The sequence below is a fragment of the Gymnoscopelus microlampas genome (assembly GCF_963454915.1).
Source record: "Gymnoscopelus microlampas genome assembly, chromosome: 15".
Lineage (NCBI taxonomy): Eukaryota > Metazoa > Chordata > Actinopteri > Myctophiformes > Myctophidae > Gymnoscopelus > Gymnoscopelus microlampas.
In genome coordinates, this window is record NC_139952.1 from 16,963,254 (window position 1) to 16,984,185 (window position 20,932).

General features: G+C 42.3%; 2 protein-coding genes across 6 annotated transcripts in view; one reads left to right on the forward strand and one right to left on the reverse strand.

Annotated features, from left to right (window-relative positions):
- Window positions 1-20,932, reverse strand: part of med30 (mediator complex subunit 30) — a 279,467-nt gene that overhangs the window by 149,710 nt on the left and 108,825 nt on the right. The window contains exon 6 of one of the 3 annotated variants that reach the window (XR_014602489.1): window positions 10,321-10,336. The exons of the other annotated variants lie outside the window; for them this stretch is intronic. The gene's annotated coding sequence lies outside the window, so the exon portion shown is untranslated. Of the gene's footprint in view, window positions 1-10,320; window positions 10,337-20,932 lie in introns of those variants that run through there. 3 annotated transcript variants of the gene reach the window in all.
- Window positions 1-20,932, forward strand: part of ext1b (exostosin glycosyltransferase 1b) — a gene marked incomplete at its 3' end in the record, with an annotated part of 150,520 nt that overhangs the window by 91,119 nt on the left and 38,469 nt on the right. For all 3 annotated transcript variants that reach the window (XM_084081247.1, XM_084081245.1, XM_084081246.1), the window contains exons 4-6: window positions 8,783-8,876; window positions 18,038-18,145; window positions 18,934-19,053. In XM_084081247.1, coding sequence (XP_083937373.1) covers window positions 8,783-8,876; window positions 18,038-18,145; window positions 18,934-19,053 — 322 coding nt within the window. The remainder of the gene's footprint in view (window positions 1-8,782; window positions 8,877-18,037; window positions 18,146-18,933; window positions 19,054-20,932) is intronic.

Below are 20,932 nucleotides of genomic sequence, written 5' to 3' on the forward strand. Positions count from 1 at the left end.
GACACCGGGGAGGGCGTCTGCTGCTTTGGGTGCCTTTTTTACGCCACCAAAAAAATACCTGCCGGCGCCACGCCATGCCCAGGCCCTCCGCCATCAAGACCACCTTTGGGAATCTGGTGGATTGGGTGGGGATTGACAAAGTCGAGGCGATTTTATTCATAGAGCACGTTTAACCCATTGAGACCTGAAGCCGATTCTACACGTCTCCTAAATCTCAACAGTATTCTGAAAAACGTATGTTTCTATATCAGTGGTGCTCAATCTTTTTCGTGTCAAGGACCCCCAAAATGATATGTATTTGGCCGCGGACCCCCGTCAAAATATTTTGTTCCAGGGACCCCCAGAAGCAAAGATTTGAGTTAAAAATGTTCGCTTTAAAAATATATGTATATTCAGAGATTTGCACACATTTTCACGATTTTTCAAAAATAGCAGATCTACAAGCTCATAGCGCGGCACTCGGTGCCGCGCTATGAGCTTGTATATCTGCTATTTTTGAATAGCCCAAAGTGTAAAATAATGCTTTTTAGCTCAAATCTAAAAATGACACAGTTCCAGGTCTTAATGGGTTAATCAACATACTGTACAGAGTATACACATCATGAAAACCTCCACGGAGGCATTGGCCTTTTTTTTTTAACCCTTTACGACCGGGAGAAGAAGCATCTGTGTCATTTTTTGATTTGACCTAAAAAGGCATTATTTTACACTTTGGCTATTTTTGAAAAATCATGAAAATGTGTGCAAATCTTTGAATATATCATATTGTTTTAAAGCGATTTTTTTTTACTCAAATCTTTGCTTCTGGGGGTCCCTGGATCGACATATTTTGAGATGGGGTCCGTGGCCAAATACATATACTTTTGGGGGTCCTTGACATGAAAAAGATTGAGCACCACTGATATAGAAACATACGTTTTTCAGAACACTGTTGGGATTTAGGAGACGTGTAGAACCGGCTTCAGGTCTCAATGGGTTAAAAGAGCAGGGATAACACTGCGTTTTAAGTCTGGATTGAAAAATGTCCAAAGGAAGGTGCAGGCTTAATGAGTAGAGGTTGGCTGTTCCACAGTTTTGGAGCAGCGCCCGAAAAGGCAGGGTCACCTTTTAGCTTCAGGCGGGACTGTGAGGAGCATCTGGTCAGTTGGTCTACAGTAAGTGACCTAGTGGTGTTGAGGGGGCCGAGTAACTCATATATATATATATATATATATATATATATAGGCTGGCGCAAGCGCATGTAGGCCTTTAACAATAATTAACCCATTAAAACCTGAGGCGATTCTAAATCCTAACAGTTTTTTTTTTAAAAGATTTTTCAAAAATAGCAGATCTACAAGCTCATAGCGCGGCACATTTTAAATGGTGTCCAGTGTTCTCAGGGGAAACCTAATTGCACGCACATCAACAGTGGCTACTTTAAAACAAAATGTAGAGGTGTGCATTTTAAACGGACCTGAAGAAGATCCTGTGAGGATCGAACCGTCAACTCGGTAAAGAGATCCTTCACCTTGAAGCCACTGTTCTCAGTTCTGTTTACCCTGTATTTGACTGGCAGAGAGAGAGAGAGAGAGAGAGAGAGAGAGAGTGGGAGGGAGAGAGACTTGAGTGAGAGTGAAAGGGTAAATTGAAAAGTTGCTTTCAAGAAAAAACATTATTTTAAATGTACACACACACACACATTATTTTAACCACGTCTGCACTATCCAATGTAGATGACGTGCGGAAAATCGTTGTGTAATTAAGTTGCAGTTGAGGGGGGGTTAATGACACGTTGCCGGGGTAACGGTGTTGAAGGCTGATGGTGGGTTTGGTTGGGAAGAGGAAGTCTCCTAATTGCATCAGACTACTTCAGAGGCTCTCAGAAGTGTGCTTGCAAACGCACCAGACACAAACGCATGCGCAGGCAGCGCAGCATATATTCAGTATATACGTGTATGCAAACTAAAAAAGACATTCCTATTTTCTACCAGTTTCTGTTCATTTTCTCCTTTTTGCTGGCTGTTTGCATTGTGTTAACTTCATGTCCTTTTTATAGTGTGACAACGAGCACTTCTCCAGTATGCTGTTAATTAAACATTCTAATACGCCCTCTATATTGTATTGCACTCCAAAATGTATTTAACCCATTGATACCTGGAACGCATCTGTGTCACTTTAGATGTCTTTGGCTATTCAAAAATAGCAGATATACAAGCTCATAGCGCGGCACCGAGTGCCGCGCTATGAGCTTGTATATCTGCTATTTTTGAAAAATTGTGAAAATTATTTTTTAATCTTTTTTTCCGATTTTTTTTTTAGGATTTTGATTTTTTTTAGACGCTGCCTCAGGTCTTAATGGGTTAAGTTAATCTACTGGGTCCATTGGTGTACGGTGTGTTTATCTCTCCTTCATGCTCTCAGAGGAACACACACACACACACACACGCGCGCGCACGCACATGCACACAATAAGTTACAAGTACAAACAGTACAAACTCCCACTCACACAAAAATACCTTCGCGCACACGTATAAGGGCACTAGAAAATACACACAGACACACACAAACCTGCGCGCTCGCACACACACACGCGCACTCTCACTCTCTCAAACACACACACACACACACACACGCACGCACGCACACACACACAGAACATGGAAACAGCTCCGCGGTGGGTTCCTCGCGGCTCAAGGTCGTCCAAACAGAATGGTGAGAGAAGCTGTGCTTTTGTTAGAGGAGAAACGAGTCACAGGAGACAACGGGGAGAGAAAGACAAGACAAGGTGGAAGTGAAACAGAGTGAGCTGGGCCCGGGCTGACCCTGACCCCCCCGCTAAGTGTTATAAAGCAGCGAGGGGACATATTATGGACACGTTTGGACTACGAAGGGTAACCCAGAGCCTTCCATAACCGGAACTTTCCGGAGCCCGTGAAGTTCTGTGATAGTTTTTTAGTTTGTTTGAGGTTTCCATTATAATCAGAACCAGGGAGGCGCTTAATTAACCCATTAAGACCTGAAGCCGATTCTACATGTCTCCTAATCCCAACGGTATTCTGAAAAACGTTTGTTTCTATCAGTGGTGCTCAATCTTTTTCATGTCAAGGACCCCCACAATTATTTGTATTTGACCGCGGACCCCCATCAAAATATTTTGTTCCAGGGACCCCCAGAAACAAAGATTTTAGTTAAAAATGTTCGCTTCAAAAATATATATATTTCAAAGATTTGCACACATTTTCACGATTTTTCAAAAATAGCAGATCTACAAGCTCATAGCGCGGCACTCGGTGCCGCGCTATGAGCTTGTATATCTGCTATTTTTGAATAGCCAAAAGTGTAAAATAATGCTTTTTAGCTCAAATCTAAAAATGACACAGTTCCAGGTCTTAATGGGTTAAAAAAAACACTAATTAAAACCCCCAAATAGCTGATGTACAAGCTCAGCTGGGGTTCCCAGAACTCAGGGTTTGTACTACTGTACCTCTTGAGCAGGGCCCTTTTTAGGTACCGAGGAACTTATCTGAAACCCAGCCGCAGCGTATGGGAACCAATCCAGAACGGAACCAATCCAGAACTCGTGAAATATGGCGCACAGCACGGTTTACTAGGTTCTTGTAATGGAAAAAGAAGTGGAAGAGCCAAAAGTGAGCTTGGGTGACCCCTGACCCTGTTAAGTTTTCAAAGCAGGGGGGGGGGGGGGGGGGGGGGGGGGGCGGACATAGTAGGGGTCAGGGTCCTATGTACTGTACCTCCGTGGAATGGGTATGGCAGTTTAATAAACCGTTAATGTAAGGCACTATATGTCCACGTCCCTCCCCACTCAATGAAAACACATTTTCATTAAAACAATAGTTTTTCTTAACTCACAGAGTGCCAGAATTATTCTTGGCTATGTTGTCCCAGTGCCAGAGATTTTTTCAAAGTAAAAAAAAAGTGCTTAGGAAGCCTTTTTCAGTTATACGTTAAACAAGGAGTGGATGGAGCTGCAAATCTGCAGATAATGATATCTTGGGTTCTGAACATTTTTTTACATTTTTTTCAAAAACATGTGAAACACGTCAATGGCACTCAATGAGTTTAACTGAGCGACACAGTCTTGCAACAAAGTATGAATTAGGCTATATAGACTATCCACTGTGGATAGTCTATATGAGCAACCACCTGTTTTTCATCTACCAGATGATCAGATTGGGCTATTGAAAGGATAAATTAAGTTATATATAAAAACATTAACCATTATTTAATGTTAATAAACCTTTCTACCTTACTGGTTGGAATAACGTGTTCCTTCCACGCGCTACGTCCAACCAGGGAAACTCCCGCTGTCAGGTGACAAGAAGGTCAGTTGGCTCTCATGCATTGAAGGAGGCATGAGCTCGGCCCTGGCCTCCCTAGGCTGGTGGGGGGAGTGTAGTGCCCAGGATCACTTAGCAAATTGGCACCGGGTGAAAAAAGGGTTACAAAATCGTGGGATAAAAATTATAAAAAAATAATAAACCTTTCTACCTTGATAGTCAGAAGTCAACTTACCTTTATTATTGTTGTTAAATTATTGACTCATTCTGTGCTTATGTTGCGGGGGGTCAGGGTCAGGCCAGGCCCAGCTCACCCCTGCTGTTTATATGCTAATCTGAAGAATCTCAGAGCTGAGAAATGGATGATGCTTAACGTACCCCCACACACACACACACACACACACACACACACACACACACACACACACACACACACACACACACACACACAGGCATGTTGCAGGCCTGTTTTGTATTAAATCCTGGCCCTGTTGCTCTGAAATTGATATTCACTGTCATGATGCTCATCTGTTCAGTTGACTGTGACACATGTACGCACACACACGCGCACACACACACACACACACACACACACACACACACACACACACACACACACACACACACACACACACACAACACACACACACACACACACACACAGTGGCCAGGCAGACAGCTGGTATAGAAAAATGAGGTTGTATAGCTCCTTTTTCTCCATCGCTAGATGACAGAATGTCAATGTGAGTGGCTGCATCTGTTGCCTGCTCATGCTGTGTGTGCGTGTGTGTGTGTGTGTGTGTGTGTGTGTGTGTGTGTGTATGCATGCAGTCTGTGTACAAGTACTGTGTGTGCATGTGTGCGCTAATCATAATCACGTTATGCAAACGCAATGTCATGAATTTGATTTATGGAGGTATAATTTTTATTATTGACTTTCATGCCGTGTGTGTGTGTACTTGTATTACTACAGTATACTTGTAAGGTCCAAATGTATAGTAGAATTTGAGAAAATGGACATTGTTTGGACAATTTTCCTGGTCCTCAGAGGAGAAGTGGTTGTTTTGTGGTTGATAAAGCAGATTTTAGGCTAAAGGTCATTACCATAGACTGTATAAAATTAATGGACAGCGTCACGCCATTGGTTTCTATACAGACCGGAAATGAAGCCGATTGTTCAGCTGTGTGCAATCCGCCATCTTTCAATATCACGTCATATCCTTTGCTACCGGAAATGAATGCTATTGGTTGGGTAGCTTGTCAATCAAGAGGGGGGGGGGGAATGAATGCTATTGGTTGTGTAGCTTGTCAATCAAATCATCCCGCCCCTCCTAGAGAATAACCTACTTTATCGTCAATAATACAATCGTGTGTGTGTGTGTGTGTGTGTGTGTGTGTGTGTGTGTGTCCGTCCATCCATCCATGTCCTGTAACCTTCATCTCCTATAGAGCTAAATGAGAAATGATTTTCTGCCTCACCACTCCCTTAACCCATTGATACCTGGAACGCATCTGTGTCACTTTAGATGTCTTTGGCTATTCAAAAATAGCAGATATACAAGCTCATAGCGCGGCACCGAGTGCCGCGCTATGAGCTTGTAGATCTGCTATTTTTGAAAAATCGTGAAAATTATTTTTTTATATTTTTTTCCGAAATTTTTTTAGGATTTTGATTTTTTTTAGACGCGGCCTCAGGTCTTAATGGGTTAACCTCAACCCAACAACCTCACACAACTGTAGTTCTGCACTGTTAGCTTGTGGTGTCTGTGTGTGTGTGTGTGTGTGTTGGGGCGCGTGTGTGTGTGTGTGTGTGTGTGTGTGTGTGTGTGTGTGTGTGTGTGTGTGTGTGTGTGTGTGTGTGTGTGTGTGTGTGTGTGACATCTCCATGTCCACATTCCTGCATGTATCTGCGAGAACCAGCTGGAAAAGGAGAGACCGGAGGGCACATGAAAGAAACTCAAGAGAAAGATGATAAAAGGGAGGGAGACTGTCAGGCCTGGCAGAGAGAAGGAAAGAGAGAGAGAGAGAAGAGAGAAAGTGGAAAGGGAGAGGAGTGGGGGGGGGGGGGGGGGGGGTAGAGAGAGAGACTGAGAGAACATAAATGACTGAAGGTTTAAGCAACCTAGTGCCTGTCTCTTTCATATGGTAAATATCTTAATAACATCCCTTCCCCATCTGTGTACCTCAAAGACTACACACACACACACACACACTAACACACACACACACTAACACACACCGCCTCACGTGCACACATCATTACACAGAGACAGATGGGTACTTTAGACTGTCCTTCCCCGTCCCACACACACACACACACACACACACACACACACACACACAGATCCAGACATAAAAACAAACACGGATGTACAGTAGACGTATATATGTACACACACAGAAAACAAAGTCACACAAGGGTTATCGTGCACCTGTGATCACATGAATGAGTGCACACGGAAGCCGCAAATGCTCAGATCACACACACACGCGCGCACACATACACACACACACACACACACACACGCACACGCACACGCACACGCACACGCACGCACGCACACGCGCACACATACTGTATACACACACACACACACACACGTGCGCGCACACAGAGCCAGCTGTGTGGTGGAAGCAGGTGTCACTCTCAGCTCATTACCCACTGGCAGGGTTGATGGTTCTGTTTGGAAAGCAATAGGATTCAGCTCACTGGACAGACGGCAGAGAGAACCTACTTGCACTACAGAGTAGGGCTGTCAACTTTCCCCAGAAATGATATTCGAATATTTGTCTTAATAATTGGCAGATATTCGAATACATTCGAATATTATTATTATTATTATAAAAAAAAACATTTTAAGATTTTTTTTCTAAGATAATTTGACAGAAACAACACAAAAAACAATGTATCGAGTGCTCGGATCCAATAAAACATATCTTTTTTTTTGTTTTTATAACTTCATACATTGTTTTTTGTATTGTCCCTGTTGAAATAAACATTAAAAAAGAAGAACAAAAATCATAATTAGATTCATATCCAAATATGCATATTTTCCTCATATTCGAGGAATATTCGATATTCGAATATGAATTCACCAGCCCTAGTACAGAGACAGAAAGAGGAGAGACAGAGTGAGACGGAGGAAGAGGAAGGGTGCTGGACTGGGTGCAGGTGAAGGCACAAGAGGGAGCACCAACCTCAGAGACTTTGATACAGAAGTGAAAGTGTGTGTGTGTGTGTGTGTGTGTGTGTGTGTGTGTGTGAGAGGTCAAGTGCATCCTTGTAAAAGAGAGAGGGGGAGAATGCTCTTCACTAGTACGTTCGTTGGTTCTCAAAGTGGGGTCCGGGGACCCCCAGGGGTCTAAATAAGTTATAGCGTCACAATAATTTTAACCACTTTGTTGTATACCTCGGCTATTCAAAAATAGCAGATCTACAAGCTCATAGCTCAAGCTCAAGCTCACACCGAGTGCCGCGCTATGAGCTTGTAGATCTGCTATTTTTGAAAAATAATGAAAATTTCCGCAAATCTTTGAATATATATATATATAGGTTTAAGGCAACATTTTTAACTCAAATCTTTGCTTCTGGGGGGTCCCTGGAACAACATATTTTGAGATGGGGGTCCGTGGCCAAATACATATACATTTTGGGGGGTCCTTGACATGAAAAGGTTTGAGAACCACTGCACTGGCAGACTTGCCAAGAGATGGAGGAATGCGTGGGCTCATTTCACTGGGCAAGGGGAGGAGGGAGGGAGGGAGGGAAAAAAGGGAGAATTGAGATCACTTCCTTCACAGGTGTTACCAATGATACTAATGAAGGCTCTGTTCCATTTAGTGTAGCACAGTCGTTTCCACGACCCCCGTTAACTCTGAGAGTGTACAAATGGAACCAAATGGACCCTTACGGGTCCATTTGGTTCCATTTGTAATCTCTCAGAGTTACACACCTTTAAATGCACATCTACCGTATACGGATACAGTGGTAGCCAGTTGGTTTCTTCACCAGTGGTACCTGTGGTATGGGTACCCATCTGGTACTCATCGAAACCAGATCAGAGATACAATGACACAATGTGGGTCTATGTGGCCTAATGCTAATCTAAGGACCCCCAAAATGATATGTATTTGGCGGCGGACCCCCATCTCAAAATATGTTGTTCCAGGGACCCCCCCAGAAGCAAAGATTAGAGTTTAAAATGTTCGCTTTAAAAATATATAAATGAAAAGATTTGCACACATTTTCAAGTTTTTTCAAAAATAGCAGATCTACAAGCTCGTAGCGCGGCACTCGGTGCCGCGCTATGAGCTTGTAGATCTGCTATTTTTGAATAGCCCAAAGTGTAAAATAATGCTTTTTAGCTCAAATCAAAAAATGACACAGATGCGTTTCTGGTGGGCGTCCTCAAAATGAAAAAAAGGTTGGAGAATCACTTGAGTGTTTGTGTGATCAGGATGAACTCACACGTTGTGTCTGTTCTGTGTGTGTCTGTGTGCAGGTACGACTACAGGGAGATGCTTCATAACTCCACCTTCTGTCTGGTGCCCCGTGGCAGACGATTGGGCTCCTTCCGCTTCCTGGAGGCACTGCAGGTGAGGCGGACATAGACACACACACACACACACACACACACACACACACACACACACACACACACGCATTGTTTTGGGGCAGGGATGATCATTTTGTATTGGGCTGTTGGGCATTATGTATATGTACCGTATAGAGCACCGAAGTCTGACGTCATTTACACATCCTAGGTTTGTCTACCTGGTTCGTGGTTTTCCACCCCCATTCTGAATCCCATAGACCATTGGTTCTCAAAGTGGGGTCCGGGGACCCCCAGGGGTACTTGAGGGGGTTCCAGGGGGTCCCCAGCTAAATGATAGATTAGACACCAAATGGACCCTTATGGGTCTGTAACTCTGAGAGTGTACAAATGGAACCAAATGGACCCTAACAGGTCCATTTGGTTCCATTTGGACACTCTCAGAGTTAAATTGACATTGATTTTACAATATAAATTGCGGTCCAAGTGATAGAAATGCTATTAAATGGGGGTCCGTAGCCCTAATGCATGTCAAACTGGTGATCCTTGAAATTAAAATGGTTGAGAATCACTGCTAGAGCAGTAAAAAATCTTCTCTTATGGGGGTCCCTGGCATATCTTTTGAAATGGGGGTCCGCGGGCTAATAAGTGTCAATTTGGGGGTCCTTGACGTGAAAAAGTTTGAGAACCACTGGTGTAGAGCACCAAAGTCTGACGTAATTTACACATCCTTTGTTTGTCTACCTGGTTCGCGGTTTTCCACCCCCATTCTGAATCCCATAGACGTATTTAATATCGCGTCAAATAAGAACTGTGTTCCAAAAATAAACAAATGATCCCGGCGGTTTTACTCTTTAGATATGAAGCATCAACTGACGGTGAGAAAACGATAATGTTACTTCCGCCGAATTAGTTACATTTTCGCCAGAAACAGACTGTATCAAATATAAGTGACTGACTATCATAAACGATACAGAGCCTCCTCCCTGACAATATCGCTGAGACAGTTTGTTTATTTTTCGACCACAATTCTTATACGAGACGATTCTATGATGACCCAATGTTATTCTCCATAGAGAAATTACTTTACGAACCTGGGGATGAACGAGTGACGTCAGGACTTCTGTACTCTATATCATTGGTTCTCAAAGTGGGGTCCGGGGACCCCCAGGGGTACTTGAGGGGGTTCCAGGGGGTCCCCAGCTAAATGATGGATAGGAACCAAATGGACCCTTATGGGTCTGTAACTCTGAGAGTGTACAAATGGAACCAAATGGACCCTAACGGGTCCATTTGGTTCCATTTGTAGACTCTCAGAGTTAAGTTAACATTGATTTTACAACATGAATTGGGGTCCCAGAGATAGAAATGCCATTAAATGGGGATCCGTAGCCCTAATGCATGTCAAACTGGGGGTCCTTAAAATGTATCTTTTCAAATGGGGGTCCGCGGGCTAATAAGTGTCCATTTGGGGGTCCTTGACATGAAAAAGTTTGAGAACCACTGCTCTATATAACAGCTACAGCAGCAAACTTGAACTCCCATACTGCCGAAATTACAAGCAAAGAGTCTTTGCTTCCTATGTCCATATAATTAACCTTCCCCGTAGGGTGGGGATGGTGTAAAGAAAGACAATTCACTCTGTATACACAATGTAAGCTGTCAGTCAAAGAAGATGACTGGAATTATCTAAAGTTTCGGCCATGAATTGTGTTGTATTGTGCAGTTCAAAGTTAAAGGAGACATCCGGGCATTTTAAGTGTTATCTTTGATAACACTTAAAATCTGCTTGTTTCTCTCCGAACCTGGTAACCTGGTGTTGCCAGGCAGAGAGACAAGCAGCCAGCGTTAGCTCGTTCTGTTATTAGCGGTTAGCTTGTCGGGACTTTCAGCGCCCGTAAGGGTATCATGGGACTCCACAATGAGTGCTAGGAGAAAAAAAACAGACTTTGCATTTGTTAAAATAGGCGAATTTGGGCTATACACGCGCCTCCTATTATGCCAACGGTGGGGGTCGACAGGGGGATCTGTGGAGTAACTCAATGGGCATTTCTACGTTGGTGAGTGATTTGCCACACATCAAAGATAACACTTAAAATGCCCGGATGTCTCCTTTAACACTAAACTTGTTTGACCCCTGTGTGAAGTGCCCTGCATTGCGCCCCATACGTTCTACCCTTTCTCTACCCTTGACACGCAGCTCACTTTTTACCTCCCACTTACCCCGATTCATCCGTCTCTCTGTGATTGCACTGCATTAGCGCCGCGGCTCCAGTCCTCTCGCTCCCCTCATACCGCCCACTACTGTCCACCGAGTGCACCTACATAAGTGCACTTAACCCTTTAAGCCCTGAAGAAGCATCTGTGTCACTTTTTGATTTGAGCTAAAAAGCATTTTTTTACTCTTTGGCTATTCAAAAAATAGCAGATATACAAGCTCATAGCGCGGCACCGAGTGCCGCGCTATGAGCTTGTATATCTGCTATTTTTGAATAGCCCAAAGTGTAAAATAATGCTTTTTAGCTCAAATCAAAAAGTGACACAGATGCTTCTTCAGGGCTAAAAGGGTTAACCACCGCTAACTACCGGCTTTCACCCCCCGCCCCCTCTGCCAACCAGCCGCAGACCAAACGCCATGGAGAGTGGAGATCCTCTCCTCTCCTCTGTGCCTGTCAAAGAACTCACTTCTCTGCTTTTCTACGCTTTTCCCTGTCTGTCAGACTCGTGTTACCCACCAGTGGTGGAAAAAGTACTCAAATTATTTACTTAAGTAAAAGTACCAATACTGCAATATAGAAATACTTTGTTGCAAGTACATGTCCAGAATTCAAAATTTACTTGAGTAAAAGTACAAAAGTATTGGCATCAAAATGTACCAAAAGTAAAAGTACTAAAATATTTGAAAATAGCAGATCTACAAGCTCACAACGCGTCGCGATGCGACGCGTTGTGAGCTTGCTATTTTCAACTAGCCTATGTATAAAATAGGGCTAAAGTGGTTAATGTATGTTTCATAATATCATAATTTATATCTGAAAAGTAACTAGCAACTAGTTTTCAAATAATTGTAGTGGAGTACAAATACCTCAAAATTGTACTCAAGTACAGTACTTAAGTAAATGTACTTAGTTACTTTCCACCACTGGTACCCACCTACTTATATTGGAGTGAGTGAATGGGAAAAAGAGAGAGAGAGATGCATTTGCCTTCTCACGAGAAAGCACTCTCTGAAGTGTTTGTGTGGGCGAGCGAGCGAGTGTATAACAGTATGCCAGGCATTGTTTGTTTGTTTGTCGCGTGTTTGCACTGCGCTGGTTCTCAAATGTGGGGGTCTGGTTGAGAACCCGGAGGCGCCTCCAGGGGGTCCCCAGTCCCACCTATCGATAGTTAGGAACCACATTTACAAATGGAGCATTTCTATACTCTCAACAGTATAGATTTGGGCCCAGAGACAATCATATTAACCCATTAAAGACCTGGAACGAAATCATTTTTTTATTTGAGCGAAATAGCATTATTTTACACTTTGGGCTATTCAAAAATAGCAGATCTACAAGCTCGTAGCGCGGCACCGAGTGCCGCGCTACGAGCTTGTAGATCTGCTATTTTTGAAAAAACTTGAAAATGTGTGCAAATCTTTTCATTTATATATTTGTAAAGCGAACATTTTAAACTCTAATCTTTGCTTCTGGGGGGGGGGGGGGGGGGGGGGGGGGGTCCCTGGAACAACATATTTTGAGATGGGGGGTCCGCCCAAGGGGCAAGGCTGAGATATTTACGATGAGGCCGACAAAATGGCCAGAGTGGCGCTGTTTTACCCTGCGCCGACCTGTGAGTTCAGAAAGAATTTATTTTAGCGCAAGTGAATGGGTTTTTTGACAAACTTTAGACTAGATTTTCTTACTGTAATAAAAATTGTCATAAATTCTATATGCTTCCAGTCGCTAGTTTAAAGTCTCCTTTCAATCATCAGGATATGCGTTTTGCTAAATTATGGTTCTATTTATTATAAAATTGACGATAAAGTAGGCTATTCTCTAGGAGGGGCGGGATGATTTGATTGACACGCTACACAACCAATAGCATTCATTCCCCGCCCCCCGCTCTTGATTGACAAGTTACCCAACCAATAATGGTCTGAACTCATTCTGACGCGTAGTGAAAGATGGCGGACCTACAGTCTTGCAGCAATCGGCTTCATTTTCGGTCTGTAGAAAGCAGCGGTGGGGGTTTGTCCATCTCATTTATACAGTCTATGGGTCCGCCGCCAAATACATACATATCATTTTGGGGGTCCTTGACATGAAAACGTTTGAGCACCACTGATATAGAAACATGTGTATTGAGAAAACCTTTTAGGATTTAGAAGACATTTTGCAGAATCGGAACCTCAGGCCTCAATGGGTTAAACGTGGCTCGGTGGCCTAATAATGCATATCAAACCGCGGGTCCTTGAACAAAAAGGCTTGAGAATCAGTGCTACAGCACTGCATGTCTCCTGTATGTACAATATGTGTCAGATAGGGAGAGAGAGAGAGAGAGAGAGAGAGAGAGAGAGAGAGAGGGGGCAGCCTCAGGGGCGGCTCTGTTCTAGCTGGCACCTTTATGACCCGAGAGTGACAGCACTGTCATTATGTCAAACACACACACACACACACACACACACACACATACACACACACACACACACACACACACACACACACACACACACACACACACACACACACACACACACACACACACACACACACACACACACACCAGCTGTTCCCCTCAATTTCTTTTCTTATCCCTCCATCCCCCCTGGCAAAGGTCAGCGTTGGCTCCTTGTCTTTTCGTCTTTGTACGTCTTGTCTTCTTTTTTACCAGCTTTACCTCTTTATCCTTTCATCTTTTTCTCATTGGGGGTCTTTGCTTTGTCAATCCCTCTACCTGGCCTCTAATAGTCACACTTTATTCCACTTAGATAACCAGTTAGCAGAGGTGTAAAGTAACTAAGTACATTTACTCAAGTACTGTACGTAAGTACACTTTTGAGGTATTTTATTTTATTTTATTTACTTTACTGGAGTATTTCCAGTATTCAGTACCTTTACTTCTACTCCACTACATCTCAGAGGCAAATATTGTACTTTTACTCCACTACAATTATTTAAAAACTTTAGGTACTAGTTACTTTGCAGACATAAGTTATTATATTACAAAACATACATTAACCACTTTAGCCTTATTTTATACCTAGGCTATTTGAAAATAGCAGATCTACAAGCTCACAACGCGTCGCAATGCGACGTGTTGTGAGCTTGTAGATCGGCTATTTTCAAACATTTTAAACCACTGGACAGCATAGGCATTTTTTCCCTCAAACCTGGCTTTTATCCAATGACTATCCAAGAAAAGCAGGGCAGGCTGTTATCACTGAGCTGTGTTCGATGTCAATCACACTCCGCACACACGTGGGTCAAGTGCAGGTTAACCTGTCATCGTATTCGTTGCTTAATGCTGCACTCAACAGGGAAAATTGCGAGTCGCCACCAACTCACAAGCTATGCAGGTTTAGGCCGAATACGATGGAAGCTACCATAAAGAAACGGAAATGCAGCTTCAAAGGCTTGGAAACTACTATGTGTTACTCCGTTTCACACAGAGGGGAAAGCGTCAAGCGACACAATAGCATAAGTTTCGCGTAAGGCCATAGGAACCGTGAAACTTTAGCTTCATAATAAGCTTACTGTATTTCCTTAGCGTGGGAGTTGGGGAAGTTGCGTTCAAATGAAATATATTTGTTAGGTCCTTCACTTGGCAAGAGATATTCTGAGAATACATTTTACTTTGCGATAATAGCAGTAGTTCTTGAGCTTCTCGGAAGCAAATGGAAATAAATAAAAACAAACGTTCAAAAAGATTAAACAAAAAAGACATTATAAGCTAACTTGTTGACAACGTTGTCAGCAGCACTGTCACGAAAGATCTGGGACATCCTGCATTATTTGGTTCTAACCATGTATTGATGTGATATGATTGCTATGGCCTGGCTCTGTCTTAAAACATTTTAGAATTGATGCCTCGACCTTTCTTTTATTATCTAGTTTGATGGTCATACCTACACAATGGAGAAAACTGAAAATAAATGCATCTACGATTAAAAAATAAATATATTAGGGAATTGTTAAAATGCAGCCACAATTTAGTCAAACAAAACGCTGAATTGGTGTATTAACAGTATAAAACAGTAGTGCAACATCAACTTCAAAACTAAACATTCAAACTACGGTAAACAAGAATTGTTTAGCGTAAGTGAGCTATCATCACGTGATAAATGAGGTGATGTGGGATCGGCGCGTAGACTTTCATACTCGCCGATACCAGTTCCAGCATTTTAAGCCATTAAGACCGGGAAGGCATCTGTGTAATTTTAGATTTGAGCTATAAAAACATTATTTATAACCATTATTTTATACTTTGGCTATTCAAAAATATCAGATCTACAAGCTCGTAGCGCGGCACTAAGTGCCACGCTACGAGCTTGTAGATCTGCTTATGCTTGAACATTAATTGCAAATCTTTGAATATATATTTTTTAAGCGAACATTTGTAACTCAAATCTTTGCTTCTGGAGGCCCCGGGAACATATATATATTTTTTACAAATGTTCGCTTTAAAAGATATAAGATATACAGATATATATTCAAAGATTTGCACAAAATTTCACAAAAATAGCAGATCTACAAGCTTGTAGCGCGGCACCGATTGCCGCGCTACAAGCTTGTAGATCTGCTATTTTTTAACAGCCAAAGAAATCTAAAGTGACACAGATGCGTTCCCGGATTGCATGGGTAAAGCAGTATCAGAGGCATTTCTGATGCTGGTATGGGAACAGCTCTATTGTTAATTCCTTCATATCGTCTCGGTCGGGTGGAAACCTCATAAATAATGTCCAAAACTCTAACTTTTCAGGATTCAATTTCAAAAACGGCAAAAAAAAGCACATGGTCAAGCTCAAAACGCGACGCTTCACACTGCATTTTGAGCTTGTAGATCTGCTATTTTTGTATATATGTATGAATATGGAGATAGGAGGTTTTTGACCTAATCTGAAACCTGAACAAGCCTGTGTGCAGGGTTGCCAGATCTGCTTATCATAATTTCTCCGCAAAATTTTATTTGAAAATAGCCGACCTACAAGCTCACAACGCGTCGCATCGCGACGCGTTGTGAGCTTGTAGATCTGCCATTTTCAAATAGCTGATGTACATGTTAAAGTCCTCGCTAGTCATAGTCGCTTCTTTTGGGCTGGTTTTCCTAGACCTGGTTGCTTATTTCTCTCACAGAGTCTGGCAACACTGCCTGCGTGCTACTTAATCAAGGAGTGGGCAAACCACAGAGACGCTACAAGCAAACGGGCAGAATAACAATGTTTATTTTTGTTAAGTTAGACCTATAAAAAAACTGACTCTCTCAGCATTGGTAACATGCCCCACACAAACACATGCTTTGTTCTATAAACAGTATATCTAATACTGCTGGTATGAATATTTAAATGATAATGAATAATTTTGCCTCCGTGCATTAGAATATTGGGCTCGCGGTGTACTTATTTAGCCCATTGAGACCTGAAGCCGATTCTATAAAATGTCTTCTAAATCCCAACATTATCCTGAAAAAAGGTATGTTTCTATATCAGTGGTGCTCCAACTTTTTCATGTCAAGGACCCCCAAAATGATATGTATTTGGCCGCGGACCCCCATCTCAAAATATTTTGTTCCTGGGACCCCCCCAGAAGCAAAGATTCGAGTTAAAGGGTTTGCTTTAAAAGAATATATATTCAAAGATTTTCACACATTTTCACGATTTTTCAAAAATAGCAGATCTACAAGCTTGTAGATCTGCTATTTTTGAATAGCCCAAAGTGGAAAAATAATGCTTTTTTTTTTTTTGCTCAAATCAAAAAGTGACACAGATGCGTTCCAGGTCTTAATGGGTTAGAATAACGAATATTTAGGGTTAACCCCCTGTGTATCACCGCATATCTAGATTATATTTGATCTCACTTCTTTTTGATCTCGGTGTCAAGCTGTTTTATTATGTGCGCGCGGTGGGGTGTGGGCACATACATGCACGCGTCTCAAGGGAACGATGTGAAGGAATACATTCATAATTGGAAAGTGTGTAACGTGGTTTACGAAGGTGTTCTCGACTAGAAGTAGGTTAGTATCGTCCCCTGTCTCTCTTGTGACTGTATGTGTATGTATGTGTGTGTGTGTGTGTGTGTGTGTGTGTGTGTCAAACTGCCAAATCGTCACTTTCGGGGCAGAAATCTTGTATCTCTTGTAACTTTTTATGTTTTTTTATTTATTAACCATTGAGACCTGGAACGCATCTGTGTCATTTTTTTATTTGAGCTAAAAAAGCATTATTTTACACTTTGGCTATTGAAAAATAGCAGATATACAAGCTCGTAGATCTCGCTTGTAGATCTGCTATTTTTGAAAAATCTTGAAAATGTGTGCACATCTTTGAATACATATACTTTTAAAGCGAACATTTGTAACTCAAATCTTTGTAACGGCCAAATACATATCATTTTGGGGGGTCCTTGACATGAAAACGTTTGAGCACCACTTATGTAGCAACATAGTTTTTTTTTTTAAACTGTTGAGATTTAGAAGACATTTGTAGAATCTCACAGAAGCAAAGGTTTGAGCTTCTGAAAAATATATATATTCAAAGATGTGCACGCATTTTCACGATTTTTCAAAAAAATAGCCAAATAAATCTAAAAATGACACACAGATGCCTTCCCGGTCTTAAAGGGTTAATGGCCTGCTTTGCCATAGCAAGAGTGTCGCATAAAAGCAGTGAACGTAGCCGATCTACAAACTTGTAGATAGGCTCATTTTGGAAACATTTTGAAAGTGATAAATATTGAACCGATGAAAAGTAATTAACAAGAGATTGTGACTAAATAATAACATTGGAACACAGGTTCTTTTGTTTCTCCCCCATTTCCTGAAAAGTCTCAGCTTTGGACGTAATGTAACAAGGTTTCCCCCCAGCAGCACAGGAATACTGAAAGGTACATTAATGTTCCTAAACCTGTGTGTGTGTGTGTGTGTGTGTGTGTGTGTGTGTGTGTGTGTGTGTGTGTGTGTGTGTGTGTGTGTGTGTGTGTGTGTGTGTGTGTGTGTGTGTGTGTGTAGGCTGCCTGTGTGCCTGTGATGCTGAGTAATGGCTGGGAGCTGCCCTTCTCGGAGATCATCGACTGGAACACGGCCGCTGTCATCGGAGACGAGAGACTGCTGCTCCAGGTAATAGGCCACATGCGCGCACACACACACACACACACACACACACACACACACACACACACACAGTAGACACACACACAGTGTATCACTCCAAGGGGCATCGAACGGTACCATTTTGTTACTATCAAATTACTATACTTTAGTCGACTTTGAGTGTTTTTGTTAATAATTCTACACAGCTGCAAATAATTTTAGAAAATCACACCTGTTATACTGTGCTTCTATCCATCAAATGATATCTGACTGAGCCCTTAAAGGTAGGGTAAGTGATATTTCTTGGTTAAAACAAAAGGTTTTTGTTAAAAAGGGTTAAAGCTTTATATTCTGATAGTAATCATTGCTATAGAGTGTTTGTTCAGTAACAGGAGTCTCCCCGTCTCTCCAGCTCTTTAATAAACAGAAAATACATTTTCAGGTAGGTGACAAAATCTCAGCCAATCAGGAGAGAGTACCCATTTTTTCAGCTTCATTGTATAGTGTTCCAGTTCCAATTTTGTCTGCTCATTTCTTAGTGTCATCACTTCCAATTTCACTTGTTTAATATGCATTCTGTCTGAGTTATCTATCCTGATTCCTGTTACTGAACAAACACTCTATAGCAATGGTTACTCTCAGAATACAGAGATATTTAACACTTATTTTAACCAAAGAAAATCACTTACCCTACCTTTAATGTGTTCCAATGTATCCCTGCACCATGTAGTGACTGTCTGTCTGTCTGTCTGTCTGTCTGTCTGTCTGTCTGTCTGTCTGTCTGTCTGTCTGTCTGTCTGTCTGTCTGTCTGTAGATTCCATCCACAGTGCGCTCCATCCACCAAGACAAGATCCTGTCTCTCAGACAGCAGACTCAGTTCCTCTGGGAGGCTTACTTTTCCTCTGTGGAGAAGATAGTCCTGACCACACTGGAGGTGAGGAACCAACGCATTCTCTCTCTCTCTCTCTCTCTCTCTCTCTCTCTCTCTCTCTCTCTCTCTCTCTCTCTCTCTCTCTCTCTGTCTCTCTCTCTGTCTCTGTCTCTCTCTTACTCATGCACACACATCTGGGGGGGGGGGGGCAGTGGCTCAGGAAGTAGAGTGGCCGCTTGGGAATGGGAAGTTTCCCTGTTCGATCCCAGGCTCCCCTTGTGTTTCTGTCGAAGTGTCCTTGAGCAAAACACTGACCCATAATAACTGCTCCCGATGAGCAGGTTGGTGCCTTGCATCCTTTGCCATCGGTGTGTGAATGTGTGTGTGTGTGTGTGTGTGTGTGTGTGTGTGTGTGTGTGTGTGTGAATGTAATGCACACTGTAAATCGCTATTTAATCCATTAAGACCGGGAACGCATCTGTGTCATTTTAGATTTCTTTGGCTATTCAAAAATAGCAGATGTACAAGCTCATATGAGCTTGTAGACCTTGAAAAAATCATGAACATTATGCAAATCATTTTTAACTAAAATCTTTGCTTCCCGGGGGTCCCTGGAACAAAATATTTTGAGATTGGGGTCCGTGGACAAATCCAAATAATTTTGGGGGTCCTTGACATGAAAAAAGTTTGAGAACCACTGATATATATATCAAGATAAGTAAAAAACAAAAAAACAAAAGAAAAAGTTAGGATTTAGAAGACATTTGTAGAATCCCCAGACGCAAAGATTTGAGTAAAAAAAAAAAGATATATCAAAAGATTTGACACAGATGCGTTCCCGAATTGAAAAGGTCAAAAGCATCATTTACATATCTTACACGCCATTTCTGTCTGTCCCAGTCATGAGACCGAGATATTCGAATATATTCGAATATCTGCAAATTTTTAAGACCAATATTCGAATATCATTTCTGAGGAAAGTTGACAGCCCCAGGCACACAGGTTTTCTCTCTCCCTCCCTCCTCCCTCTCTCTCTCTCCCTTCGTGCTCTCATTCTCAGTCATCAATCTGGCTGTCAGAGGTCTCCCGTGTCACAGCGGCCTCGCTGCAGTCTCCTCTCTGTTCCCAGGCCACTGGCTCGGTGCTAAAAGCACCGTCTCATGACTGCGACAGACAGAAATGGCGTGTGAGAGCACATGCCCCGGCGACCATTTGCAATGAACCTGCTCTTTGTTTTTTGGCCACGTTAGGTAAAGAAATGCCGGTTTCGGGGGTCCGTATGTTCTAGTCTCTACCGCTTTTCTTCTTCTTACACAAGGGGCTAAGGGAGGATGAGTGTATTTATTAATTGATGTATTTATTGTGGTTTCAATGACTGTATTTTATTACTATTATTACTGCTACTACTTTTTCCCAATGTAAGTATGTTAACACATTGAGTGCCAGAGTTTTTTTTTAAACGGGGTACATCCAGTGGTTTTTTTTACCGTTTATCGCCGATCGTTTTAGAGCTGCAAAAGCCCCCACGAGGACCCGGATGTAAACAAAGGTTGTCTGGGCGATGGCCGAGGGCCCCGTCTAACGACTGGAACAATAACATTTCTACCGCGATCCGCCATTGCAGAGAGATCGCCCGTCGGAGAATGGCTGGTTTTGACCACTGTTAAAAAGACATGGAGATATGGACCTTTTTCTCAAGCTCCCATCATTGGGGCGGATGAACGTCCGTTTTTTTGGTGGGCTGACGTCACATCCGTCCGTTCCCTTTTTAACCCATTAACACCTGAGGCGATTCTAAAAAAAAAATGTTTCCCAAACAGTTGTTGTAAAACAAATCTAAACTTTTTTTTTTCACGATTTTTCAAACATAACCTATATTTCAAGGCGCTAGAGCCAGTAAGTACAGTACTTAAGTAAATGTACTTAGTTACTTTACAACACT